Below are 25045 nucleotides of genomic sequence, written 5' to 3'. Positions count from 1 at the left end.
TTTAGGGCTGGAGGACATTGCAGTGATAGAGTTGGGCAGGCCATGGAGGGACTTAGAGAGGAGGATATGTGATGTGATGTGTTGGGGGTGGGAACCAGTGTAAGTCCATGACGATGGTGGTAATGGGCAAGAGGGACAGTGTAGGATGGAATACAGGTGGAAAATTTTGGACATGTTGGAGATGGGAGTCCAGCCAGGAGTACATTAGAGTTCTCTGCACTGGGGGTGACAATGGCATCTATGAGGGTTTCAGTGGCAGAGGGGCTGAGGTAGGATGAAGTGGGAAATGATTCAGAGGTGAAAATAAGCGGTCTTGGCGATAGATAAAATGTGGGATTTACAGCTCAGGGTTGAACAGAAAACAAAGGCCGTGAATGGTCTGGTTCAGCCCAAGAGGGTGGTGGATAAAATCAGTGAGCGAGGAATCGGAAACGATGGCTTCGGTCTTCTCAGTGCTCAGCTGAAGGAAGTTGTGATTCATCCAGGGCCTGAGGTCAGACTAGTAGTCTGACAGCACAGAATAAGGGAGGTGTTTCAGAAAGTGATGAGGAGATACAGATGAGTATCACCAGCGTACATGTGAAAGCTAACCCTGTTCTGAGAGCATGAGCAAGAAATAGGAGACTTCCAGATACAAGAGAACATTTTATTACTGAAATGTTTTAATTGTATTAGAGCTGCTGAAAGATTAGCTGATTCCCCATGGGTAACTGGGGCAGCTTGGCAGTACTCTGGGATTAGCATTGAGAGGAGAGTGCAATTTGGAACACAGGCAAGTCCGAGCCACTCATCAGTAACTATAGCTATCACTAACACACACAGCCATCTCATAATCTGCTGTCCGTCTGTCAACTGGCATCAAATCATACCAAGTGACAAAATCATCATCCTCACCTCTCTAAGTTGCAGCTGGCATTATCAGGGAAGAATGCCATTCACCTCCTTAGTGCTTCAGTCAGGGGTTCCCTTTTCAATGTCTTCTTTCTACCCTCATACTGGCCACAGCTTTTGCTGTAGATTTTGCCATCAGGAGCTAGGACTGGGACGTGCTTGCTTTCGGGGAAAGTGCTAGAGAGGAGGACAGGGCAGCTGGGTAATGGTATGGAGAGGTAGCTCCTAACTATCACCTACTGTAAATTGCATACAAAGGGCAGAGGGTGCTCCATTAATACACGATACTAAACCAGAGCCAATAGACTTAATCCACTGGATGTGGATGTGCCATCAGCCATATTAGTTCTACATGAGGGACAGAGGCGAATATAGAACCGAGCCCTTTCCCATGAGGACACTATTTCCGGAGTGGGCTGGGTTTCACTCTAAACATTGCAGGAAGTCCCAGGGATGGTGGTTACAATCGATCACTGAACCTAATGCCCTGGCTTATGGAGTGTGGCTCAAAATCTGGGACTGACATTCCGTGCTCCGGAGGCAAGTCAGACGCTCCAGCAGTTTGTTGCTGGCATCAAGATTTCTCATCTTACAACTGTGACAAGGATCAAAATCCCTTTGACCTACAGGTCATGATCCTCCATAATGTATACAGGTGAAAAACCATCAGCTAGATGTACAGAAGCAGCCCAATAATATTAACAACCCGGCCAATATACTGGCCTAATCTCATTGTGAAAACTTACTGTCCTTCCATAGCGCTGGAACAGCTACACGAGTTCAATTTATGATCAGTCCATGCTCTGAAAGAGCAGGAGACCCCTCTGCAGCAGCCTTGAATTAACACACAATCCAAGGCTGACAGCCCTGAGAATATTGCCAGTATCCAATAGCCAAAAATAGCTACTTACAGAAATCCTTGCACCACATTCAGCAGCTACTGAGGTGACAGGAAAAGCAATAAGGCAGATTCAGGCATTAGATCCAGCCAACAGAATGAAGACACACTGCAGGAGGCTGAAAGCTAAATTACCAAGGTTCATGACGGAGTCAACCAACAGTCCTACAACACAACAAACTCAGCGATTCACTATAAACAGCAAACTACAGCCATGGTAATTAGAGCAGATCCAGCCACATGCATTATATACTGCAGCTGTTCATATAGGTTGGCCAGAAGTCAATAAAGCACCTCACTAACTGATAAACATTCCCTACAACATAGCTCCCAGAAACAGAAACAATTACATACATATGTTTAGTACAACTTGCAAAGACAGCGTAAGACAGGGTAATTGTGTGATAGAAGAGAAGAAACCAATTTCTCATGGGTAACTGGGGTTGCCCCGCAGTACTCTGGGATCAGCATTGGGAGGTGTGTGCAGTACAGAACACAGGCAGGTCTAAACCATTCATTGGTAACTGTAATTATCACTGACGTGCGCTGCCATCAAGAGTCTGTCAGCTAGCACCGAATTGTAGCAATCGGCAAATTCATCTCCCAAAATTTCAGCTGGCATTATCTGCGAAAGTCATTAAACCATTTACTGCTTCAATCAGTGTTTCCGAAGTTTGTTCCTTTGTGGTGAACTTCAATAGTGTCCATCACCCAATGGAAAAATTATCTACCACCCAGTATTCATATTCCAGTTTGGGAGCTTTGCAATGAGTTGCACTGGATTCAATTACAATCTCCTACTTCTGGTGACAGTAGGTAGAAGAGACAACATTGCCAAAGCAGGACCTGAGACGTCCTTCAAAGCCTTGGGCAGAGAGTGGTAATGTGCATTTCGTAAAGTTACCATAATGTGGGATTCCACCAATGGTATTTTCATGACTCTCCCATTCACTCTATTTTTGCTGCGTATGATGGCTTGCTCTCTTTACTTATTAACCCAGGGAATCCCCAGGGTTCTGTCTTCACTTCCACTCTGCATCAGCCTTTTCTCAGTAGCACTCTCCTCTCTGGGTCAGAAGGTTGTGGTTTAAGTACTACTCCAGGACTTGAGCACATAATCTTGGCCAACACTTCAGTGCAGTACTGAGAAAAGTGCTGCATTGTTCGAGGTGCTGCCTTTGGGATGAGATATCTGCCCATTCAGATGGATGTAAAAGATCCTATGGCACTATTTGAAGAGCAAAGGAGTTCTCCCAGTATCCTGGTCAACATTTATCCCTTAACCAACAAAAACAGATTACCCAGTCATTTATCTAATTGCTGTTTGCGGGATCTTGCTGTGGGCAAAATGGCTGCACATCTGCCAACAAAACAACTGTGACTACGCTTCAACAGTAATTCATTGGCTATAAAGAACTTTGGGGCATCCTGAGGACCTGATAGACGTTGTATAATTGCAAGTTATTTCTTTCTTTGCATCAATCGCCTCCTCCACTCATCATCCAGCCATATCCACTCTTTGGCTGATGATTCTCACTTACATTCATCAACTTTCCTTAAATGATATACTCTGAGTGCTCACAATCTTCAGTCCTCTCACAGTAAATCTCTAAGTCTTGATCACTCCATGTCCTTTGATGGGGCAACAAACACCTTGTTTCCTTCAATTATTCAAAGACACGGGGCTAAATTGGTTCCCCCAAAAAGAAACGGGTGCGAGGATCACAATGCACGATTAACCCACGCCCGTCGATTGCAATGCAGGCAGCACGGCAACTCAAACTGCTTATCTCTGGCAAGAGAGAATGAAATGTAGTCAGCTCTCTTTGAATAGAGAGCCTCAGCGACCTCCCTTAAGCAACAGTGGACGACAAACTGGGAGGTGTTGCTAATATCTCTAGCTCCAACCTGGAAGGAGCCCAACGCATAAAAGTTCATGCTGATTGACGTCATGATCTGCCTGCTCTGTATACTTTCAGTGGACATTAGCTGTGCGGGCGCCAACACCCTCACCAATATGGCGTCCAGCGCGATTTGGCCCACGTGTGTGTGCTTGCGCGCGCATCGGACGCCATTTTTGTACCCAAATGGCACCCATAAAGCTCAAACAACGGGCACTACCGATCCCAATTGTTTCTTCATGTCTCTCTCAAATCCAATTAACAGCTCCCATCGCCACAAGGGCCAATAGGAAGCCAGAACAAAGACTCCTGGGAAACAACAGCAAGGCTTCCTGGGAAGCTATTGCCAAAACCTTCCCACTTTATAGATAAATACTGGATTTACAAAATTGCGATTTGATGGGCTTGAAAGACAAATATTCCCAGTTCTCCCTCTTACTCTGGAAACCACTGCATTTTTGGTGAAGTGTTTGTGAACATTCCATTCATTTTATTTTTAATAAAGCAGATTAATACGTGCTTCTGTGACCATTATTCACCAAGCATGACTACATTCCTTTTAGAAATGAAATATCAAACTTAGATTTTTTTTTAAACTTCCAAATCTACAAAGACTGAACAAACGCCATCACAGTAATTACTAGAAATTAACATCAGCTTCAGTGGTTTTGACAAGGAAAATTACAGTATCTCTGGTAACAGTCACTGAGTCAATGCACAACTGCCAGTGACTTTAATAGAGCACTTTTAGTAGGTCTCAAAGGGAGCATTGGCCAGGATAATCTTTATTAATGAGTGACAGCAAGGCAGACACACATACCCACCTACACACACACACCCACATACACAAACACCCCCACACACAAACACCACATAAATACACAGCACACAGACACACATGCATACATACTGCATATACAGCACAGAAACAGGCCATTTGGTTCAACTAGTCTGTGCTGGGGTTTATACACCACACAGGTCTCGTCCCATTCCATGTGCCTCATCTCAGCCTTTCAGCATATCTTTCTCTCAGGCACTCGTCTAGTTTTCTTTTGAAAGAATCTAAGCTATTTGCTTCAACCACTTCCTGTGGTAGCGAGTTCCACATTCTAACCACTCTTTGGGTAAAGAAATTTCTCCTTACTTCCCTATTGGATTTATTAGTAACTATCTTGTATTTATGGCACCTAGTTTTGGATTCTCCCACAAGTGGAAACATTCTCTCCACATCTATCCTGTCCAACCCATTCATCATTTTGAAAACCTCTATTAGGTCTCCTCTAAGTCTTTTTTAGCCCCAACCTGTTCAATCTTTCCCGATAGCTGCGATCTCTCAGTTCTGGTACCATCTTTGTAAATCTTTTTTTTACACTATGTCCTTTTTATAGTTTGGAGACCAGAACTCTGCCCAATACTCTAAGTGCATACTGACCAGGGTCCTATACAAGTTTAACATAATTGCTCTACTTTTGAATTCTATACCCCTAGAAATAAATCCCAGTGCTTTGTTAGCATGTTTACTTGCTTTGCTGGCCTGCGATGCTGCTTTTAATGATTTGTTCACCTGTATCCCTAGATCCCTTTGCTCTTCTATCCCATTCAGTTTCTTATTTTCGAAAAGGTGTAGGTGATGTTTCTGTTTTTCCGACCAAAGTGCATCACCTCCCATTTATCTATGTTAAAGTTAATTTGCCACTTAACTGCCCAGTCTACAAGTTTTCTAATGTCTTCTTGTATAAACACAATCACACAGATAGTCTCTCACTCACAAACACACGGTCACATCGATGGAGACACAGTCACGCTCAAACACACACACACACAGACGTATACATACATACCGATACATCAGGTCTAACCCACAGTTGGTGGTGAGCTTTGTATATCATGTGCAATCTGCAATTGGAATGTAGACTGAAATCATGTCTAACCTAAAAATGCTTCAGTGAATTTTCGTGACCAAGCTGAGAGATGTTACTGCTGGGAAATGGAACACTTTTCCATTTCAGAGACCCAACGTAAGGATGAAGTACTGTCTGACTAGCTGAAGAGTAAAGCCCCAATTTTTAACCCAACCCATTTAGCGGTAATCAATTAAATCAATGGAGAGTAACATTGGGCAGGGTGTAAACAGATGTTCAACCTGACCTCATCCTTTTTCCGCTGTGTGAGTTAAAATGACCCCCAATGCTCTTTGCTGTAGCCTAAGAAGAACTGTCCGTATTACATCAATGAAATTTTTCTCATTTTGAACTCCGGCCATCCATGTAGCTCTCAAAGTGAAATTTCCAATTTAAATGACAATTAGTGCTAAATTGGAAGCAGATTGTTGCCAGTGATTCATGACCATCAAGAACTGGTTGAAAGCACCCAAACTCATTTCACACAGAGGGAGCCTTACTCTGCATCTAACCCAGCCCCTATGTGACAAGTGCTGGATGGAACAGTGTAGAGGGAGCTTCACTCTATTTAATCCGTGCTGTACCTGACACAGGAGTGCCTGATGGAAAAGGGTAATAAATTAAACTGTTCCATTCCCCAGTATTGCTATCCTGTGCTATGATTTGCAAAAAGGTGTCAGTTGTGGCTCAGTTGGTAGCAATCTGTCCTCTGAGTCACAAGGTCATGGGTTTAAGTCCCACTCCAGAGACTTGAGCACACAAATCTATTCTGACACTAGTGCAGTACTTAGGGAGTGCTGCACTGATGGAGGTGCCGTCTTTTGAATGAGACGTTAAACCAAGGCCCCGACTGTCCTCTCAGATAAAAGATCCCACGGCACTATTCAAAGAGCAGGGGAATTCTCCCTGGTGTCCTGGTCAATATTTATCCCTCAACCAACATCACGAACACAGATTATCTGATCATAATCACATGGCTGTTTGTGGGAGCTTGCGGTGTGCAAATTGGCTGCCGTGTTTCCTACATTACAACAGTGATGACACTTCAAAAGTACTTAAATCGGCTCTAAAGCGCTTCGGGACGTCCCAAGGGCATGACAGTGCTATATAAATGCAAGTCTTTCTTTTTCTATGTTTAAATTCAGAAAAAGTTTATTTCAGATTCTTATCATACAGAGATCTGATAGGAAACCAGTGCAACTAATACAATCCCAAAGGATAGATTGGGATGTGATTGCTGCTAATGACTGTGCAGCAAATGCTCTACAAGGTGTGGCCCAAAGCATTTCACATTAATTCCTGTTAATATTATTATTCCTTTCATTAAAATGCAAGCTCGCCCTCAACATCCACACATCTCCGCCCCTCCCCTGAGCCCATCCATACTGGCTCTTCTACACTTGTGATCATTTTAATATTAAATCTGCACAGAGTCATCCATGGGAACTGACCAAATACATCCACTTCGAACAAATGAATTTAAAATGGTGTCGGACAAGCCCTGGATTCGGCAGGCAGATTTGTGTGATGGGCACAGAATTGGCAGCTGATTTAGACTGGAGACAGCAGCCTCTCTGTTCTCATGCTGCCACCAAGCCATCTGCATGACCGGTTGCGACAGTCCCTCCCCCACGTAGAACAAATATTGACCACACTGTCCGGCCATTTGGTCTAGCAAACCAGCAAATGCTGATTAATAGCGTAAAAAAGCTGGCAATTCAAAAATGGCCATGAATAGGACATGTGAAAGCAAGTCATTAGACTGGAAGTAGAGTGGGACATGGGCTTGTAACTGCTGTGGGTAGACTCTACAAATGTGCAGTTTAAATATATGAAAGGAAATACAAGTGTTGACACCAGATTTATTTGATTTTGATTTTTAACCCCACTGCATTTTCCAGTATTTTGCAATATCTAAACAACACAGGCTCAATGTTATTTTAAACTATTTTCTATTTGCGATTTAGGAATTAATTATTTTTTCTTCATATTTTAAGCTTTCTCTCTTAATAGCATCAGATAATCTAATACTGGGGAAAAAAAAGTTAATTTTCTTTATTTTAAAGAATACCTGATCAACAAACAGGGGATTCAAACCTGGTCGCATTCACCGTGGGATTATTCCAGTCAGGGTTTAGTCCAGGGCTATCAAACGTATGGCCCGCGGAATGCTGTGCTGTGCTCAGGGTGGCCAGGTCTCCCGCATGGGATATGAATCTCTGGGTATCAGACATGAATCTTCCGGCATGGGACATCAATCTTCCGGGAGAACTGCGCCTTTTAAATCTTGCACCTCAGCAGCTGCCCCACCCCCCATCACCGTGCCATGATGTCACCCTCCCCGTCGGCACAGAGAGCCTCAGGCCTCACTTTAATAATAGAGCCTGTCGTGCCTCCAGGAAGTAGACTGCCCGACCTCGGGGATCAATTTTGGGCCGTTGCTGTTGCATTGCCGGCAAATCCTATGAGGTGGAGCAAAAGAAAATGCAGAAGGGTCGGGCGTGAGTGGGCAGCACGCCTGCTCCTCCCAGCTCCACAGAAGGGGAATTTAAAAAGACTTAACATGCCATTTTTTCAACAGCCTCCTGCAGCTCCTTGAAGGGCCACTGTTGAGGCCACTGTAGAACTGGAAAAACCAGCTGGAGCTTGCACTGTGCAAACTTCATCTAGTTTTCGACGTAGTCGCATTGCCCTTTTTTGCATGTTTAAATTGATACAATACTGATTTCAGGCAGCCACCAGGGACACCTAAACGCAGTGAGGACCAATATAGTGGCATGCTGCCACCACAGATTAGCTGCAGGACCATGCGCCCAGACCAATTCCTACGCCAGTGTGTCCAAATAACTTTTGTTGAACATGGCCACGCCAAGTGCTGGAATGGCAGATCAGGCCGACCATATACAATTTGTTTGACACCCCTGGCTTAGGTCATTGAACCTAGCAGGGGCAGCTTGCTGTGGTGTGTGAAAGCAAATAAAATGGCAAAGAGAGAGGCAACAGAGAAGAGGACCTAGGCTGAGCTGAAACTCCAGCCTGCTGAGCCCAGAAAACACTTTGTAAGAACCAAGGCTAATAAAACACAGTTGCTGGGTCCAATCACTTATGAGGTCATGGCATAATTGTGTTACCAAATCAAATACATTTTCTGTCTCAAAAAACAGAACTGCAAAAATCAAAATCAAATGGTGCATTTGGAATTTTTACATCACAAATGGTGCACTTTGGTTAATTTTAAACACTTTTATATTTCACAAATGACATTTGGGTTTTCAACAGACCAACCAAACTCCAATTCCCCAAAAGCAATCCCTAGTTTCTTCTCTCTCTCTCTCTCTCTCCCCAAAGATGTTGCATGTAGCTTCCCCCAACCAAGTACTGTGGCTTGCTTTTTTCTACCGCTTCCTCTCTCCCCAGCACTGTTTATGGTCTCTCCGTCCTCCCCTCCCAGCACTGTTACTGGCTTCTCTTTCCATCCTCACCACAATGGGTGTGAATATTTGTTGGCCCTCTATGACAAGATGATGAGTTGCTTCAAATCCCTGGTCCCCTTGGCTCATGGGCTTGGGATGGGTTGGTAGACCCTCACTGTATTTGTTTAGAATACCAGAGTTGTCACATCCCTCAAACTATTTCGACTGGATTTAATACTTCAATTGTTTCTTTTTTAAAACGGTGCAAATTCACTGTTTTAAACCACAACCCTTATACATAACTCTCTCCCAAGCTCCTTTCCATTCAGAGAAAAAAATCATAAATCCCAAAACATGACAGCTGCATGCCCTTCAGCTTACCAATGTTGTGAATTAATTAAGAGAAATCACTGTAAATTGCATCCTCCAATTTTGGTCCTGTATATTGATACTACATATTGCTGAAGGTAAACTAATGAGCTACAGTGGTTGAGCTGTATCTAGGCCAAGTAGACAATCAGGCTCTCCCTGCCTGACAAACACATCAGCTGAGACTGCTTGCTTGCCAGACTCAATGCGAGGAAAGTCATTCAAGCGCCGAAAGAAGCAAAATTTGTAGCAAATAGAACTAACTGGATCTACGTGAGATTCAGAACCAGCAAGAAGATTGGAATTTGGGTTCATCTATCTATTATTTTATTATATACTAGCTGGAGTGCCCGGCGGTACCGAGGGTTTTTTGAGGGCATATTGTTATGAAAAAAGTACAAATAATTTTTATATATATATATATATATATATATATATAAAAAAATGAGTTTGTCTGTCTGTCTGTGTGGGAAGGAGAGAGAGAGAGAGAGGCAAAGAGAGAGGGGGAAGGAGAGAGGGGGGGGAGGGGAGAGAGAGAGAGGGGGGGAGGAGAGAGAGGGGGGGAGGGGAGAGAGGGGGGGAGGAGAGAGGGGGGAGGAGAGAGGGGGGGGAGGAGAGAGGGGGGGAGGAGAGAGAGGGGGGAGGAGAGGGGGGGGAGGAGAGGGGGGGGGAGGAGAGGGGGGGAGGAGAGAGGGGGGAGGAGAGGGGGGAGGAGAGAGGGGGCAGGAGAGAGGGGGCAGGAGAGAGAGGGGGGGAGGAGAGAGAGGGGGGAGGAGAGAGAGGGGGGAGGAGAGAGAGGGGGAGGAGAGAGGAGAGAGGGGGAGGAGAGAGGGGGGAGGAGAGAGGGGGGGAGGAGAGAGAGGGGGGAGGAGAGGGGGGAGGAGAGAGGGGGCGTGGGAGGAGAGAGAGGGGGCGTGGGAGGAAAGAGAGGGGGTGGGAGGAGAGAGAGGGGGGGTGGGAGGAGAGAGAGAGAGAGAGGGAGGGGGTGGGAGGAGAGAGGGTGGGAGGAGAGAGGGAGGGAGGAGAGAGGGAGAGGCCTTGGTGACATGGAGCCCCCGTGCGAGCGACGCCGCCGCTGACCTGCGCGGTTTCGGTCGGGCTCTGGGGCCGCGCGGTCGACGCTGAGGGGCGCCTGGGCCGGGTTGCCGGGGTAACCTTCCTCCCCTCCCTCCTGAGCGGCTACAGGCTGTGAGGGGGCCCGGTTGCCCCTCCTCCCCCCTCCTGAGCGGCCACAGACTGTGAGAGGGGCCCGGGCCTGGTTGCCGGGGTAACCCTCCAAGGTTGCGGCACCCGGCAGAGGCAGCGAGTCAAGAGCAAAAAAAGAGGGTGAAAACTAGGAAAATTAATGAGCTTAGAAAAAATATTTACAAATTAATTTACTTTTTTTTAAAAAACTATTTAATTGTGTTGAAAGTGGGAAAAATAAACACACAGAAAGTGGGAAAAATAAATCAATAGTTAGGAATCAAGATGGCGGCCACTCACCTCAGCTCAGAAGGATTAGGCCCGCCCACACACGCAATGAAACGCCCCCCGTGACGCACCGATTGGTCAACCATCAGGTCACTCAACTGTAGGATTGGTCAACCATCACGTCACTCAACGCTATCCCCTGTACGATTGGTCAACCATCACGCCACTCAACGCTAATGAGCGGAGTTGTCAATTTTTTGAACGTTTTTTGTATACTGTCCGAACAATTTTTGTCTGACCAAAAAGTAAATACGCCTATGACACTTCCATAATCATAAGCTTTCTATTGATATAACATATGTGTAGGTACGCTCTATAACTTTTGTGTGTATAGAGGACAGACAGACACACACCATTTTTTCCCCTGCTTTTCCTCAACGGCGTCGGCCCGCCGGAGCGGGAGGAGAGTTGGGTCACTCGGGCTGGGCCTCACAACCGCTTGGCCCGAGACACACAGCTGGGGAGCGGCAGCGGCCGGCCGTCAACCGCGCCGCCCTCTAAACTGCCCTGGCAATGCCAGGCCCCCCCCTGCTAGTTGATAATATTCTGTAGACACCCAGAACACTGACTTGAATTGGTTCCCCTTGAGAATACACTGTTGTCAGCTCATTACTGGTCAAAGATCCAGACATCAGGGACCCAAAATAAATTTCACACTAGGAACAACCAAAATTGAACAAACCACTAACTACACATACTTGGGCTTAAAAATCAGTTCTACGGGAAATTTCAAACTGGCTGTGAATGAACTGAAAGAGAAAGCAAGAAGGGCTTTCTATGCCATTAAAAAATCAATCCAAATAGAAATCCCAATTAGCATTTGGCTCAAAATTTTCAAATCAGTAATTGAACCAATTGCACTCTATGGCAGTGAGGTGTGGGGACCGCTAACACAACAAGAATTTGCAAAATGGGACAAATACCCAATTGAGATCCTACATGCAGAATTCTGTAAAAGTATCCTCCGGACTCAAAGGAAAACCGTAAACAATGCATGCAGGGCAGAACTAGGCCAATATCCATTAATAATCACTATCCAAAAAAGAGCCACCAAATTTTGGAAACACCTAGAAATGAGCCACCCCCAATGCTATCATTACGAAGCCCTGAAATGCCAAGAGAGGACCATAAAGAAGAATACCCTCAGTCAACTAGTCCTGGGACTCAGTGAAGTAACTACTAACACTACTAACAATAACCAGCCCCAGGACAGTGACAGCGTAACACAAAGAATTCGACCCAACACAATCGGCGCTAAGCAAAAGGAAAAATATCCGTCATATTGGGCAGAAACAACAAAAACCCAAAGCAAACTCAATTGCTACTTGGCCCTAAACAGACAATACAACATGGCTGATTACCTGACCATGGTAAAGGATAGCAAACTGAGAAAAACTTTGACAATGTACAGACTTAGTAAACATAACCTGGCGATCGAAAAAGGTAGACACAGACAGACCCGGCTACCAAGAGAGGACAGGATATGCTCTCACTGCAGCCAGGGAGTGGTGGAGACAGAGATGCACTTCCTCACAGCTTGTAGAAAATATCAGGGCATAAGGGAGAATTTCTACCCAAAATTCACAAAAATATGCCCGGAATTCAGAAATTTGAATGACGACCAAAAACTCCCATACCTACTAGGGGAAGAGAGAAATTGCGTAACACTAGCGGCACACTATGTTACAGCTTGCCATAAACAGAGGGACAACCAGTAAATATAAGAAAAGAGTATATATAAATTATATGAAAGTATATATTTATACACTCAGGGATATATCTGTTTATACACTGTATGGATAGATCTGTATTTTTGTGAACAAACATGAATGTTTTCCGATGCTTTGGCAACATAAGATGTAACTTGTCATGCCAATAAAGCGATTTGAATTGAATTGAATTGAGGGTGCACTTTTTCAACAGAGTGGCAGACAGGAGGTATTCCAGTAAACTTGCTGCACATTGTGCTGTTTTGACCAGCTGTACTTCTGTGGATTTGTACCTCAGGCACCATGTTTCATTGGATATTTTTTTTTTTTTTTTTTTTTTTTTTTTTAAATAGAGGGCTATGGTTGGATGGTTGACAGCATTGGAGAAAGTGATCTTGTTTCCCGCACGACATTCTTTGCCTTTGGCTGAACAATTGCCAATAGGGGCACAATTCCCTCCCTGGTAAAAACACGTACGATTGCAATTGACCTGGCTTAACCTTGGTTTGCACTCGATATTTATCTTGTTGACAGAGACTTGTTGCCGAGTTTCCACATCTACTGTACGAATATTGGCGACATCAAGCTCTTTCCTAGTGCTAACAGCACATAGAAGGTGCACTCTTTCTCCAGGGATTGGCACTTCAAATTCTACACCAACACCTTTCTATAATCTGGGCTAACATCACATGATCTGCATCAGTCAAATTAAATTTTTCTGTTCATTGACAGAAGCATGTGCAAAAAGACATCAATGGACTCATTCTTGTGCTGTTCAGCCTGTTGAACTGTGATTGATTCATACATTGCATTTTGCTTGGGGGTATAATGATCATTCAGGGATTTCTTAGCCTTAACATAGTCTGGATCAGTTCCAGTATCTGACCGTGTTGAATGGATCTTGCAAATATTCTTCCTTATAATGTAAAAGCAACTCTCTCTTCAGTGATCTCAACACTTGTCACGGCACCCTCAAACCATTTTAATCCCATCATGGCACACTAACTAGCTCAAACCCACCAGGACACACTTGAACCATTTCAACCCCATTACAGCACACTTAAACCATTTTAACCCCATCATCATTTATATAATACATTTAACATTGGAAAACCTTCGAAGGTGCTTCACAGAGGTGTAAGGAAGAAAACAAAAAATGGGCACCGAGCCAAAGAAGGAGCTATCAGAAGGGGTGGTCAAAATCTTGTCAGAGGTCAGTTTTAAGGAGGGGCTTAAAAGAGGGGTGGGAGGTGGAGAGACAGAAGGGTTTAGGGAGGGAATCCCAGAGCATGGGGCGTAGGTGACTGAAGGTAGGGCCAATGGTAGGATGAAGTGGGGGGGGGGGGGCGTGCGGTGAAGAGAATGCTCAAGAGGCTAGAATCGAAGGAACAGAGAGTTCAGGAGGGTTGTATTGCTGGACGAGCAAAGCCATTGAGGAATTTAAACACAAGAATGAGAATATTAAATTTGAGGTAAAAACAGAAGATGATGGGAATACTCAGCAGGTCAAGCATCAGCTGTGGAGAGTGAGACAGAGTTAATGTTTAAATCCAGTCGGTAAATTAAACACTAATATAAAAGCAAAATACAGTTTCTCTCTCCACAGATGCTGCCTGACTTGCTGAGTATTTCCAGCATTTTCTGTTTTTATTTCAGGTTTCCAGCATCCGCCGTATTTTGCTTTTGTATTAAACTTGAGGAGTTGGGGACTGGGGTGATGGATAAGCAGGACTTGGGTGTGGAATAGGAGATGGACAGTGTTACGTCCGTGTAATAATAAGAAAAGGACTGCAGAGAACGGTACAACAGGTGTTTACTCAACGTGGTTCAAACTGCAACTGAAACAACAGATTACTACTCAGCGTTATATACAGGTGTGGTCACTGCCGGTACTACAGTATACATGAGCTGTAGAAAGTAGTTCCCCCCTTAAAAAGGTACATACATTATGAAGTAAGATTTAAAAATGAGCGTAACAGGGCACGTTTAGTAGAACGCAATTGCGCAGCAAAATGTTTAAAGATGAAATGTACTAATTACTCGTATGTTTAATTGCAGAAATGACCATACCAGTTTAGAGAGATGAAACTTACAAAAAGAGACACTGACATAACCCTTTTCTGGAAAAACGAAACTTAGTAGTGGTCAAGAGAGAGAGGGTCTCGTTTCTCAGAAATCACATGACCTGATGACTCATTTCCAAGAAATCAGAGGGGCCACAGGCCCCTGCAGTGAAAAGTGAAACTTATGTTATTGGTTACCTTGTAGAAGTTAGGCACACCTAGTTAGTGATTAATGTATAGACTTTTAAATCGATTGGACCTCTGGAGTAGGAGGTCTCGGAATATGTGTATAACTGTGTAAACCTCAAGAGATTCGGTGGAGTTGGAGCCTTGTGTTGGGACGCAAGAGCCATAGCTCCCCAGGCCTGAATAAACCGTTTTACCTCAATTATTGGGTCTGTCTTTCTTACAACAAGCCAGTGTTGTCGACTTTGTATATCACTCAGTCCACACTTTGGGGGCTTACATCAATTGGCGACGAGGATGGGATGCGCGTTCTGAACCAGACTCTCGGACAGCGTTAACCTAGGACGGGTGAGTATGTTTTAATTACCACCTGTAAAATTAGGGGTTAATCGCTGGTGAGACGTTGAGTCAGAATCGACGTATAAAAGAACTATAAGAAGAAAGACACCCTTAATTGAAGGCGGTTAAAAAGATAGGGATAAGGTGTTCCCTAAGCCGTATAGCGGCAAACCGACAGGGGCGGAAAGACTCCTATCCCGGGAGGCGGGAAATCCTCATTTAGCCGTGTGGCGGCAAACCGACAGGGGCGGAAAGACTCCTATCCCGGGAGGCGGGAAATCCTCTTTATCCGTGAGACGGCGAAATCTCAACAATTGAATGAATGGGTGCACCGTGGTGAGTGAATGAGATAAAACCCTACGGTCATAAGGAGGTTAGAACGGACAAGGGTGAGGTCTGTCCCCAGCACCTAGCCTGAGCCTGAATTAAGAGGACAGTAGTCCCACGTGACGGCCAGGATCAAGTAGGACGCCGGGAGCTACAGACGCCACAGTACCAAAACCTCGGGACTAAAGGGTTGGTGTGTGTCTAACGAAACGAAGTGACTAATAGAAAGCCAGAAACTAACGAAGGTGACGCTATAGGGGCGAACAACGTAGCGTACAAACCTAATTCCTCAACATCGTGAATTACGCGTGAAACGTAGCCGATAGTATGACTAAAAGGGTGACCGAAGCTTCCCTGGGGGAAATATGGGGAGACCCGGGAACTGCAACGTGCTACGTCTTTGACAAAAGCAAAAGCCTCATAGAGAAAATGAAGAAGGCAGGATGGGACCCGGACGATAAACCAGAGGTACAGAGAGACTGGTGGAAGAAACAGACAAAGGATAAATTAGAAAAGGCACACCTTATTGTAGCTGCATGCTATAATTGGGAATGCCTGTTCCAAAGAGAGAAGCATAAACACTATCCAGTAGCCGCGATAGCCCCTACCCCGAGGGACGCTCGGGAAAGCCTATACCCAGAGACCATGAGGCGGGGGACGACTGAATGCCCTCCCCCGTATGTAGGACCCAGTTCGGGAGGCCAGGAATCGGCTCCAATGGCACCGATAGCTTTGCAGTATACCCCGGCAGTAGGCGCGAACCCAGCAGTCCCAGCCAGACCGGCTACAACAGCGCTGATTTATACACCATTGAGCTTGCAAGATCGGGTAACGCTCCTCAATGACCTGCCAGCTTTGAGACACCGCCAGAATAATCAGGGGTTTTGGCACAAATTGCGCGAAATACGCATAAATCATGCCCTGCATAACATAGATATCGACCAATTGGTGTGAGCTAAATGCCCTGAAGAACAGTGGAGACTGGTAGCAGGAAATCACGGGAACGGTCAGTGGGCCACAGCAACGGGACAAACACTTCAGCAATTAAATAATGAATTCGATCAATATAAGGCGGCGGTGGAGGCCGCTATGGGGCAAGCCCCCGTCAATTGGGCAGCTATAAGTGGAATCACACAAAAAAAGGGAGAAAGCGCCATCGATTATGGGAAACGAAAGTGGGCGGCCTTTGAGGGGAACTATGGAATCCCGGGCCCCCTAAACAAAGACAACGCTTGCTTCCTGCAGACCTTTAAACAAGGATTAAGTTCGATGCATCAGAATGCAATAAAGATGGGGCTAGTGGTCCACAATACTTGGGATGATTTAATCCAGTGGGCGTGTGAAGTAGACAATCAGGCCCAAGAACAGTCTAAACTAAAGATAGCTGTCCTAAAGACAGATAGCGACGAGGAAGGTGCAGTACACATAGCGGCGTGTTACGGGTGCGGGCAGGAGGGCCACATAAAAAAGGATTGCCAGAAGCAACAAAAGGAGGGAGGTAACCAGACATCACAGAAGCAGGAATCCTGCCGCAATTGTGGGAAATCAGGACATAAGCAGCAGCAGTGTTGGAGGAAAGGAGGAGGAATGGAAGGTCAGGGACCCAGACAAGGAGGAAAGCCGGGGTGTAACACTAGAAAGACTGCGACTAGTGAGGAGAACGTGGCCAAATTGATTAAGAAGGGAATACAGGAGTGGGAAGATGAAAAGGAGCGACAGGAAAAGAGGAGAAGAAAGAGTAGGAGGTCTAAAAGAGACGATTCTTCAGACGCCTCAGAAGGAGAGGACATAGAGGAATTGGCGAAGAAAGTAGAGAAACTGGCTAAGCAAATGAAAAAGGGTAGCGCCTGAAGGGTAGCGGCCCTCGGAGACCCGGCAAAGGGGGACCCGAGAATGTTTATTGGCGCGCTGATAGGGGGCCGACAGTGCGATATGCTGGTAGACACAGGGGCCTCGATATCTGTGACAAATTTGCCTTTGCCACGAACTAAGACGAGCATATTTATTTCGGGCATAGGCGGAGTTAAAATTAAAGCATGGAAAAGTGAGACAATATTGTTAGACTTAGGGAAAATCGCTATACCAACAAGTTTTTGGATCTGTGAAAATGCTGAGGGAACCATTATGGGAATAGATATATTAAGGGAAGTGGGAGTTTTAATCGACCCCAAGCGGGACAAGCTGTTATGGCCAGATAATCATAAGGAGGAGAGGAATAAGTCCAAGGGACCCAAGACAGCGTGTGCCATCAGCGCTATCAAAGTGATAGACCCCAAGTGGGATGAAAAGGGGAGGTGGGAGGAATTGTGCCATCAATTCCCCGAAGTATGGGCCATACATAAGCAGGACTGCGGGCTGGTTAAAATGAATCCCGTTAGAGTCCCCGGACCATCCCACCGACCCCATAAACAGTATCCACTCAAAGCGGAGGCACAGATAGCCGTGCGGGGCATTGTATTGGAATTAGTTAAGCAGGGAATCTTGCGAGAAACAGTATCTGACACTAACTCTCCCGTGTGGCCCGTAAAGAAACCGGACACTTCATATCGACTCACAATCGATTATACGGCCCTGAATAAAGTAACTCCCAAAGAATATCCAATTGTGGCGAGTCCAGCCACTATCTTTAACGGTTTAAAGCCCGAGCATAAAATATTCACTGTGCTAGACATCGCAAACGGATTCTGGTCGATTCCTCTGCATGAGGACTCACAAGAAAAGTTTGCTTTTACCGTAGACAACAAGCAGTATACGTGGACACGAGTTCCACAGGGATTCCATAATAGCCCCGCCATCTTTCATCGCCACATGGCTAAAGCTTTGGAAAACATAGATTTAGAGGAAGAAAATAGTACCCTCCTGCAGTATGTAGATGACCTCCTAATCGCATCTGACACCCACGAAGGACATAGGGAGGCTTTAACAAAAGTTCTCTCAGCCCTGCGGGAGGCGGGTTTTAAGGCAAACCCAGCCAAAGCTCAGATCGGGAAATCAGAAGTCATGTACCTGGGGTATAGGGTCAGTATGGGAAAGAGGGCTATGCCAGAGGAAAGGAAAGAGGCAATCAGCCGAATGCCTAGACCCATAGATGTGAGAGGAGTACGACAGGTGCTCGGTCTCTTTAACTTCAGCAGGAATTTTATAGAGGGCTTCTCGCGCATGGCAGCACCCCTGTATGAATTAACAAAAGGGGGTAGGGCAGCGGAAGAACCCATTGAGTGGATGGCAATACAGGAAGAAGCATTCTCAAAGCTTAAACGCGCCTTAACCGCTGCACCCGCGCTAGGATTGCCGGACCAGAGAAGACCGTATCACATATTCTGTCATAACCATGACGGACATTATAGCGCCGTAGTAGCTCAGGAGCACGGAGGAAGCAGGAGAGCGGTAGCCTATTACTCAACAAGGCGATCTCCCGTCGTGGCAGGTATGCCCCGCTGTGTGGCCGCTATAGACTGCGCCAGATGGGCAGTACAAATCAGTGAACCAATTATAATGGCCGGAGAGATTGTGCTACACACCCAGCACACCCTGGTAGAACTACTGAATAAGGGACGACTAAAGTCTGTCTCGACCGCACGGCGAGCAGCCTGGGAGGCGGTACTCTTACCCAGAAACAAGTCCGTACAGATAGTCAGGGACATGAGGCAGAACCCCGCCTCCATGATGATCCTGGAAGGGGAGGACCACCAATGTATGAATGAGGAGGTGCCAGAGAATGATATAGATAGAATAAGGGAAATACCCCTGGCTGAGGCAGACTTAGAATTATACGTAGATGGATCCCGGAAGTACGTGCAGGGAAAGCCGAGGACAGGCTGGGCGGTGGTGGATGTGGATGGGACAGTGTTACAAGCAGGGACCCTCTCCGGGGATAACTCCGCCCAAGCAGCCGAACTGACCGCTCTAACGAAAGCCCTGAGGATGGCCGAGGAAAAAAGAGCCAATATATACACAGATAGCCGCTATGCCTTTGGGGTAGTGCATGACTACATGGCCTCCTGGAGTCGGAGGGGATATGTCACTTCTGGGGGAGCCCCCATCCAGCATTTAAACTTAGTAAAATCATTAGTGGAAGCTGCGCACGGGCCAATGGAAGTAGCCGTAGTAAAGGTCAAAGCACACACCAAAGGCAAGACCCCCCAAGAACAGGGAAACAGGGCAGCAGATTTAGCCGCCAAAGCCATGATTGAGGGGTCCTGTGCTTGCACAAAAGCAACCGAAAGCGCCCCAGTACCCCTTGTGCCTGTCGAGTATATTGTCAAACTGCACCAAAACATACCAGGGACCGAATTAAAAATCTGGAAAGAGAAGGGGGCGGAGCAATCAAGGGATGAGGTCTGGAGAAAGGAAGGTCGGGTCTGTGCACCCAGCTGCATTCAACAGGAAATAATGAGGTTGTATCATGGGCTGGCCCACACCGGAACCAGCCGAATGACCGATAACTTGAGCCGATGCTGGTGGTGGCCCGGACTCTCAAACAGTGTGAGAAAGTACTGCAAGGATTGCCACATCTGTGCACAATGCAATACTGGGAAGTTAGTGAAAGTAAAGTGGGGTAGACAGCCGAGGCCAAAGGGACCCTGGGAGAAAATACAAATTGACTTCACGGGACCCCTAATTAAGAGCAAAGGAAGGATGTATTGCTTGGTGATAATTGACCAGTTCACCCGGTGGGTGGAGGCTTTCGCCACCCGGAACTGTACGGCAAGTACAATAGCCCGGATCATGGCAGAAGAAATAATACCCAGGTGGGGAATCCCTTTACAGGTAGATTCAGATAATGGGACACACTTCACTGGCAAGGTAATGAAGGAAGCCTGTGCTCTGCTAGGAGTAAAACAGAGATTCCATATACCGTACCATCCGGAGAGTTCAGGGATGGTAGAGAGGATGAATCGGACACTCAAGCGATCCCTCACTAAAGCAATTGAAGAAACAGGACAAGGTTGGGCAGAGCTGCTACCCGCGATTTTAATGAGACTGAGAGCTACACCAAATAGGATAACCGGATTAACCCCTTTCGAATTAATGACCGGACGGGCCATGGCCCTCCCTGAAGGAGTAGCCACCGGGGAGGGGGATGTAGGACCCTTAAAAGACCGAATTGGTAGGTTCGTGAAACAACTGCGCACGGAACTACATGGGTTAAGACAGGAGGCCAGAGACCAGCAGATAATTCGGGACCTAGAAAAGGACGCAGAGGAACAAAAAAGGGTATTACCCGGGGTGGGAAGCCAGGTAATGTCTAAAATCCTACCGGTAAAACCGGGACTAAGGCTCCGGTGGGAAGGACCCTACGAGGTGCTAATGACCAGTGATACATGTGCATGTATAGATATACAGGGCACGGGAAAAGGGAGGTGGAAACACTGGACACAGCTGAAATTATATAAGGGAGCCAATGAGTAATCCGGAAATTGTACTTTACAGCGAGAGCGAGGACTACCGGCTTAGAGTCCAGCAGGAGAGCGACGACTTCAGATTTGCATTAGTAACGTCGTGCTGTGTGGTGGTAGTAGTATTCTTTGTAGTTTATATATTTAAATACCTCTGGGAAGTTAACCAGGAACAGAGGGGCGTGCCACCACCAGTGAACCAACCTGGAGAGAGGATAGAATTAGTGAGGATAAACTGAAACCTAGAATAAGTATAGCCACTCATTATAGGATTCCGAGGAACCGAAAGTCTTAGTATAAATTAAATGACTGTGGTATTGCGGTGCGCATGTTGGGGCGATATAGAGCCCGAAGTAGTAGGAATAATAGGATTGGATTAACCAATTGCTGGTGACGACCAGCCTTGTATTTTCACAGAACCTATCGGAGAAGAAACCAGAACGAAAGAGACAGCCAACAGGCAACAAACAGAATGATTATCTTTTTATTTTTTGGCCTTTTGAGCCTAAGGGCGCCCGACAATGTGGAAGGGAAACCCGCAAGCGCGGGGAACAGTTACCTGTACATGTCCTGGAAGTACGCCAGTCAGTTAAACCTCTCGAGTTGTTGGGTTTGCACCAGGATCCCCACACACTCAAAGGGAGGGATTCCCTTGGTAGCGGGCACGGGGTATGAGTATCCTGAAATAGTCGAGTGGCTGATCAGGCAGAACACAAGTTCCGGTAACCATTCTTGGTTAAACAACATGTGCACGAAGATGTGGAGGACAGCCGGATACCCAATGAACAGATTTGAGGGCTGGTACCTGACTTCTTTCGATGCAAACGAACCACCTCCCGCATTGATACTGGTGGGGGAGCACCGGGGAGGGTGGTGTCTAAACAAAACCAGGAGCAAGGGACAGTTCATGGGGTGGAGTCTTTGTGATAACTTTATTGAAGTAGAGGCAATCTCTAGGACCAGAAACGGAGTGGTCACTCCAGTAGGGGATCTTATTTCCTTAGATTGGACTAATATGATTAATAAAACCAGCGGAGGAAAGTGGGGCAAAGGAAAAACCGCACAGCATTCATGGGAGGATATGCTCAGAGTCAATAAGACCGTACACGCCTATAATGGCACATATTTTATATGTGGGGAAAGAGCATACCCCTGGCTGCCGCATGACTGGAGAGGATCATGCTACCTAGGCTTTGTACGGCCAGATGTAACCCACTATGGCACCCTAACCGACGCACAAGGGGTTTCGGTGGGCAGGAGCAAGCGGGCGGTACAATCCTGGGAAAAGGTGGTGGCTATGATGTGGCCTTTCTATGGGATACACAGGGCCCTTCATGAAACGGATCAATTAAATACCTTATTGGAACAAGTGGCCAATGATACAGCCGGGATAGCCAGATCAATAAATGAGGAACTGGTGGCCACGCGCACTGTATCAATGCAGAACCGAATGGCCTTAGACTACTTATTGGCTAAAGAAGGAGGAACGTGTGCTCTAATAGGGCCATCATGTTGTACCTACATCCCAGACAACTCAGAAGAGATTGAAAATCTCGCCAATCACATTCAGGAGGTGGCCAGGAAAACTAGAGGCCCCCCCCACTTCCTCATATTTTGATAATTGGGGATCAGGATGGGCGGGGACTGTGGGCGCCTCGGTGGTACAAGGCATAATGATATTCCTCTTGATTGTTATTCTGATATATTGTGTATTTTTATTTCTCCAGTGCCTTTGTGCCAGAATGAGTAAGGCCGAAATTGGTGCGGTGAAGGAAGTAGAGCCTGAAGAGGGGCAGGAAGCGATGTTAAGAATGGACAACTCCCCCGCCTCTCCAAGGCAAATGGTGTAAGACGCGATGGGAAGCCCTGAAATTATATGGGATTAATTGGGCATGGTAATTAAAGACCGGGCCGGCCAACCGTACGATGGAGGTGGCAGAAGGAGGGTGGTGAATGAGGATCGGTGTGTGATGACAGTCTCGAATTGGCACGTCACACACCCCACGTGGGAATGAGGGACAGGCTTGAGCAGAAAAGCCTCAACCATTAGTGCAGGGTCTAAGGGGCCCCGGGAATGGTTACACCAGAAGGAGTGCATAAAGGAAAGACCACCCTAAAGGAAAGCCCACCGTAGAGGAAAGACCACCATACCACAGAGGGGGGAAGTCGGCCTCCAAATTGATAGGATATATACATGTATAACCTAGACTGGTAGAAGGCCAGGGAGTGCACGCTCTGGCAGACTCCAGGCAGTAGACATGCATGTTGACCTGTTTTGGAACAATTGTCCAAAAGGTCAAAAGGAGGGACTGAAGTAAGATTTAAAAATGAGCGTAACAGGGCACGTTTAGTAGAACGCAATTGCGCAGCAAAATGTTTAAAGATGAAATGTACTAATTACTCGTATGTTTAATTGCAGAAATGACCATACCAGTTTAGAGAGATGAAACTTACAAAAAGAGACAATGACATAACCCTTTTCTGGAAAAACGAAACTCAGTAGTGGTCAAGAGAGAGAGGGTCTCGTTTCTCAGAAATCACATGACCTGATGACTCATTTCCAAGAAATCAGAGGGGCCACAGGCCCATACAGTGAAAAGTGAAACTTATGTTATTGGTTACCTTGTAGAAGTTAGGCACACCTAGTTAGTGATTAATGTATAGACTTTTAAATCGATTGGACCTCTGGAGTAGGAGGTCGCGGAATATGTGTATAACTGTGTAAACCTCAAGAGATTCGGTGGAGTTGGAGCCTTGTGTTGGGACGCAAGAGCCATAGCTCCCCAGGCCTGAATAAACCGTTTTACCTCAATTATTGGGTCTGTCTTTCTTACAACAAGCCAGTGTTGTCGACTTTGTATATCACTCAGTCCACACTTTGGGGGCTTACATCACATTACAATTCCTCCTCTTTTAGATTAACAGTACCATAACACTCATTTAACAATTAAATATCAAACTAATTACAATTAACACTTTTAACATGCAACATTAGCTGAAAATAGTCTATTTATAAATTCAGTCTTTGGGGAGGCTTCCTGATCCTTTCTGGATAGTGCCTTTCCCGAGTGTCTTGCTCTTGGTGCGGAGGCGATTCTGGCCCCGTCGTCGGTTGGTTCATCAGCTTCCGATGCTACTGTTTCTGGGGTAGATGCTACCTGTACGTCGGGTTCATCACCAGGTACGTATGGGCGAGGCATGGGGTTGACTCGTTCCTGTGACTCTAGGATCTGGTCAGCATGGCATCTCACGATGCTCTCCCCAACGTCCACTGTGTACATTAGTGGCCCCTGCCGTGTGCATATCGTTCCTGGTTGCCATTTCTCTGTTCGGTAGTCGCGGGCCAAGACTGGTTGCCCTACATTGAAGCTCCTTGTCGGCTTCTCATTGATGTGCTGGAATTGCTTACTCTCAACATCTCTTCGTACATTTGGTCTGAGCAAATCCAGACGAGATCTCAACCTTCGGTTAAAGAACATCATGGCCGGGGCCTGGTTGGTGACTGCATGTGTCGCATTTCTGTAGTCTAACAGGAAATTGTCCACCTTATGCTGCAGTGGAATGTCGTCATTGCACATGGCCTTTACTGCTTTTTTTAAAGGTTTGTACGAACCTCTCAGCCAATCCATTTGTGGCTGGATGATACGGGACGGATGTGTAATGCCTTACCCCATTCCTTTTCATAAATCTTCGAAACTCTTCGGACACAAACTGTGGTCCGTTATCAGAGCAAATCTGCTCTGGCAAGCCGTTCCTGGCAAAAATGGTCCGTAGGACTGCAATAGTTTTCTCCGTGGTGGTGGAGGACATTTTGATCACCTCAGGCCATTTCGAGTGTGCATCCGCGGCTATTAAAAACATTGGGCTGGATTTTCCTAAGCCCCTGGAGTCGGGTTGGAGGCGTGCAGGCGATAAAAATCGGAGATCCGGGGGTCCCGACCCCATCCCGCCTCCAACCCGCCTCCATGTCAATTTCATAGGAGTCGGGTTCCCGACAAGTGCTGGAACCCGACTCCCAGAGGCAGGAAGGGATTAAAGGCAATTAAACTGCCTGTTAACAGGTAGTTAACAGGTAGTTTTTTGCCTATTCGCGATTTTTATTGCTGGTTTGTGGGCTTCCCGACAGCTCCAAACCACGAAAATTTTTCGAGGCGGGACGTGGGTCCGAGGTCTTGG

The 25045-nt window shown here is 46.3% G+C and overlaps 2 protein-coding genes across 5 annotated transcripts in view; one reads left to right on the top strand and one right to left on the bottom strand.

The window, feature by feature from the left end:
• Positions 1–25045, bottom strand: part of LOC147102168 (syntaxin-1A) — a 256279-nt gene that overhangs the window by 112357 nt on the left and 118877 nt on the right. The window lies entirely within an intron of this gene.
• On the top strand, positions 18353–23746 carry LOC147102169 (protein NYNRIN-like). Its single transcript, XM_085964448.1, has 2 exons — positions 18353–22715; positions 23289–23746. Exon 1 carries the CDS (start codon positions 18471–18473, stop codon positions 20880–20882), a length of 2412 nt encoding a protein of 803 aa, XP_085820574.1. The 5' UTR covers positions 18353–18470; the 3' UTR covers positions 20883–22715; positions 23289–23746.

This window comes from Somniosus microcephalus, chromosome 22 (genome assembly GCF_052327205.1).
Source record: "Somniosus microcephalus isolate GS21.2 chromosome 22, FLI_Smic_1.0, whole genome shotgun sequence".
Classification (NCBI taxonomy): Eukaryota; Metazoa; Chordata; class Chondrichthyes; order Squaliformes; family Somniosidae; genus Somniosus; species Somniosus microcephalus.
This window is presented reverse-complemented; position numbering and strand designations above follow the sequence as displayed.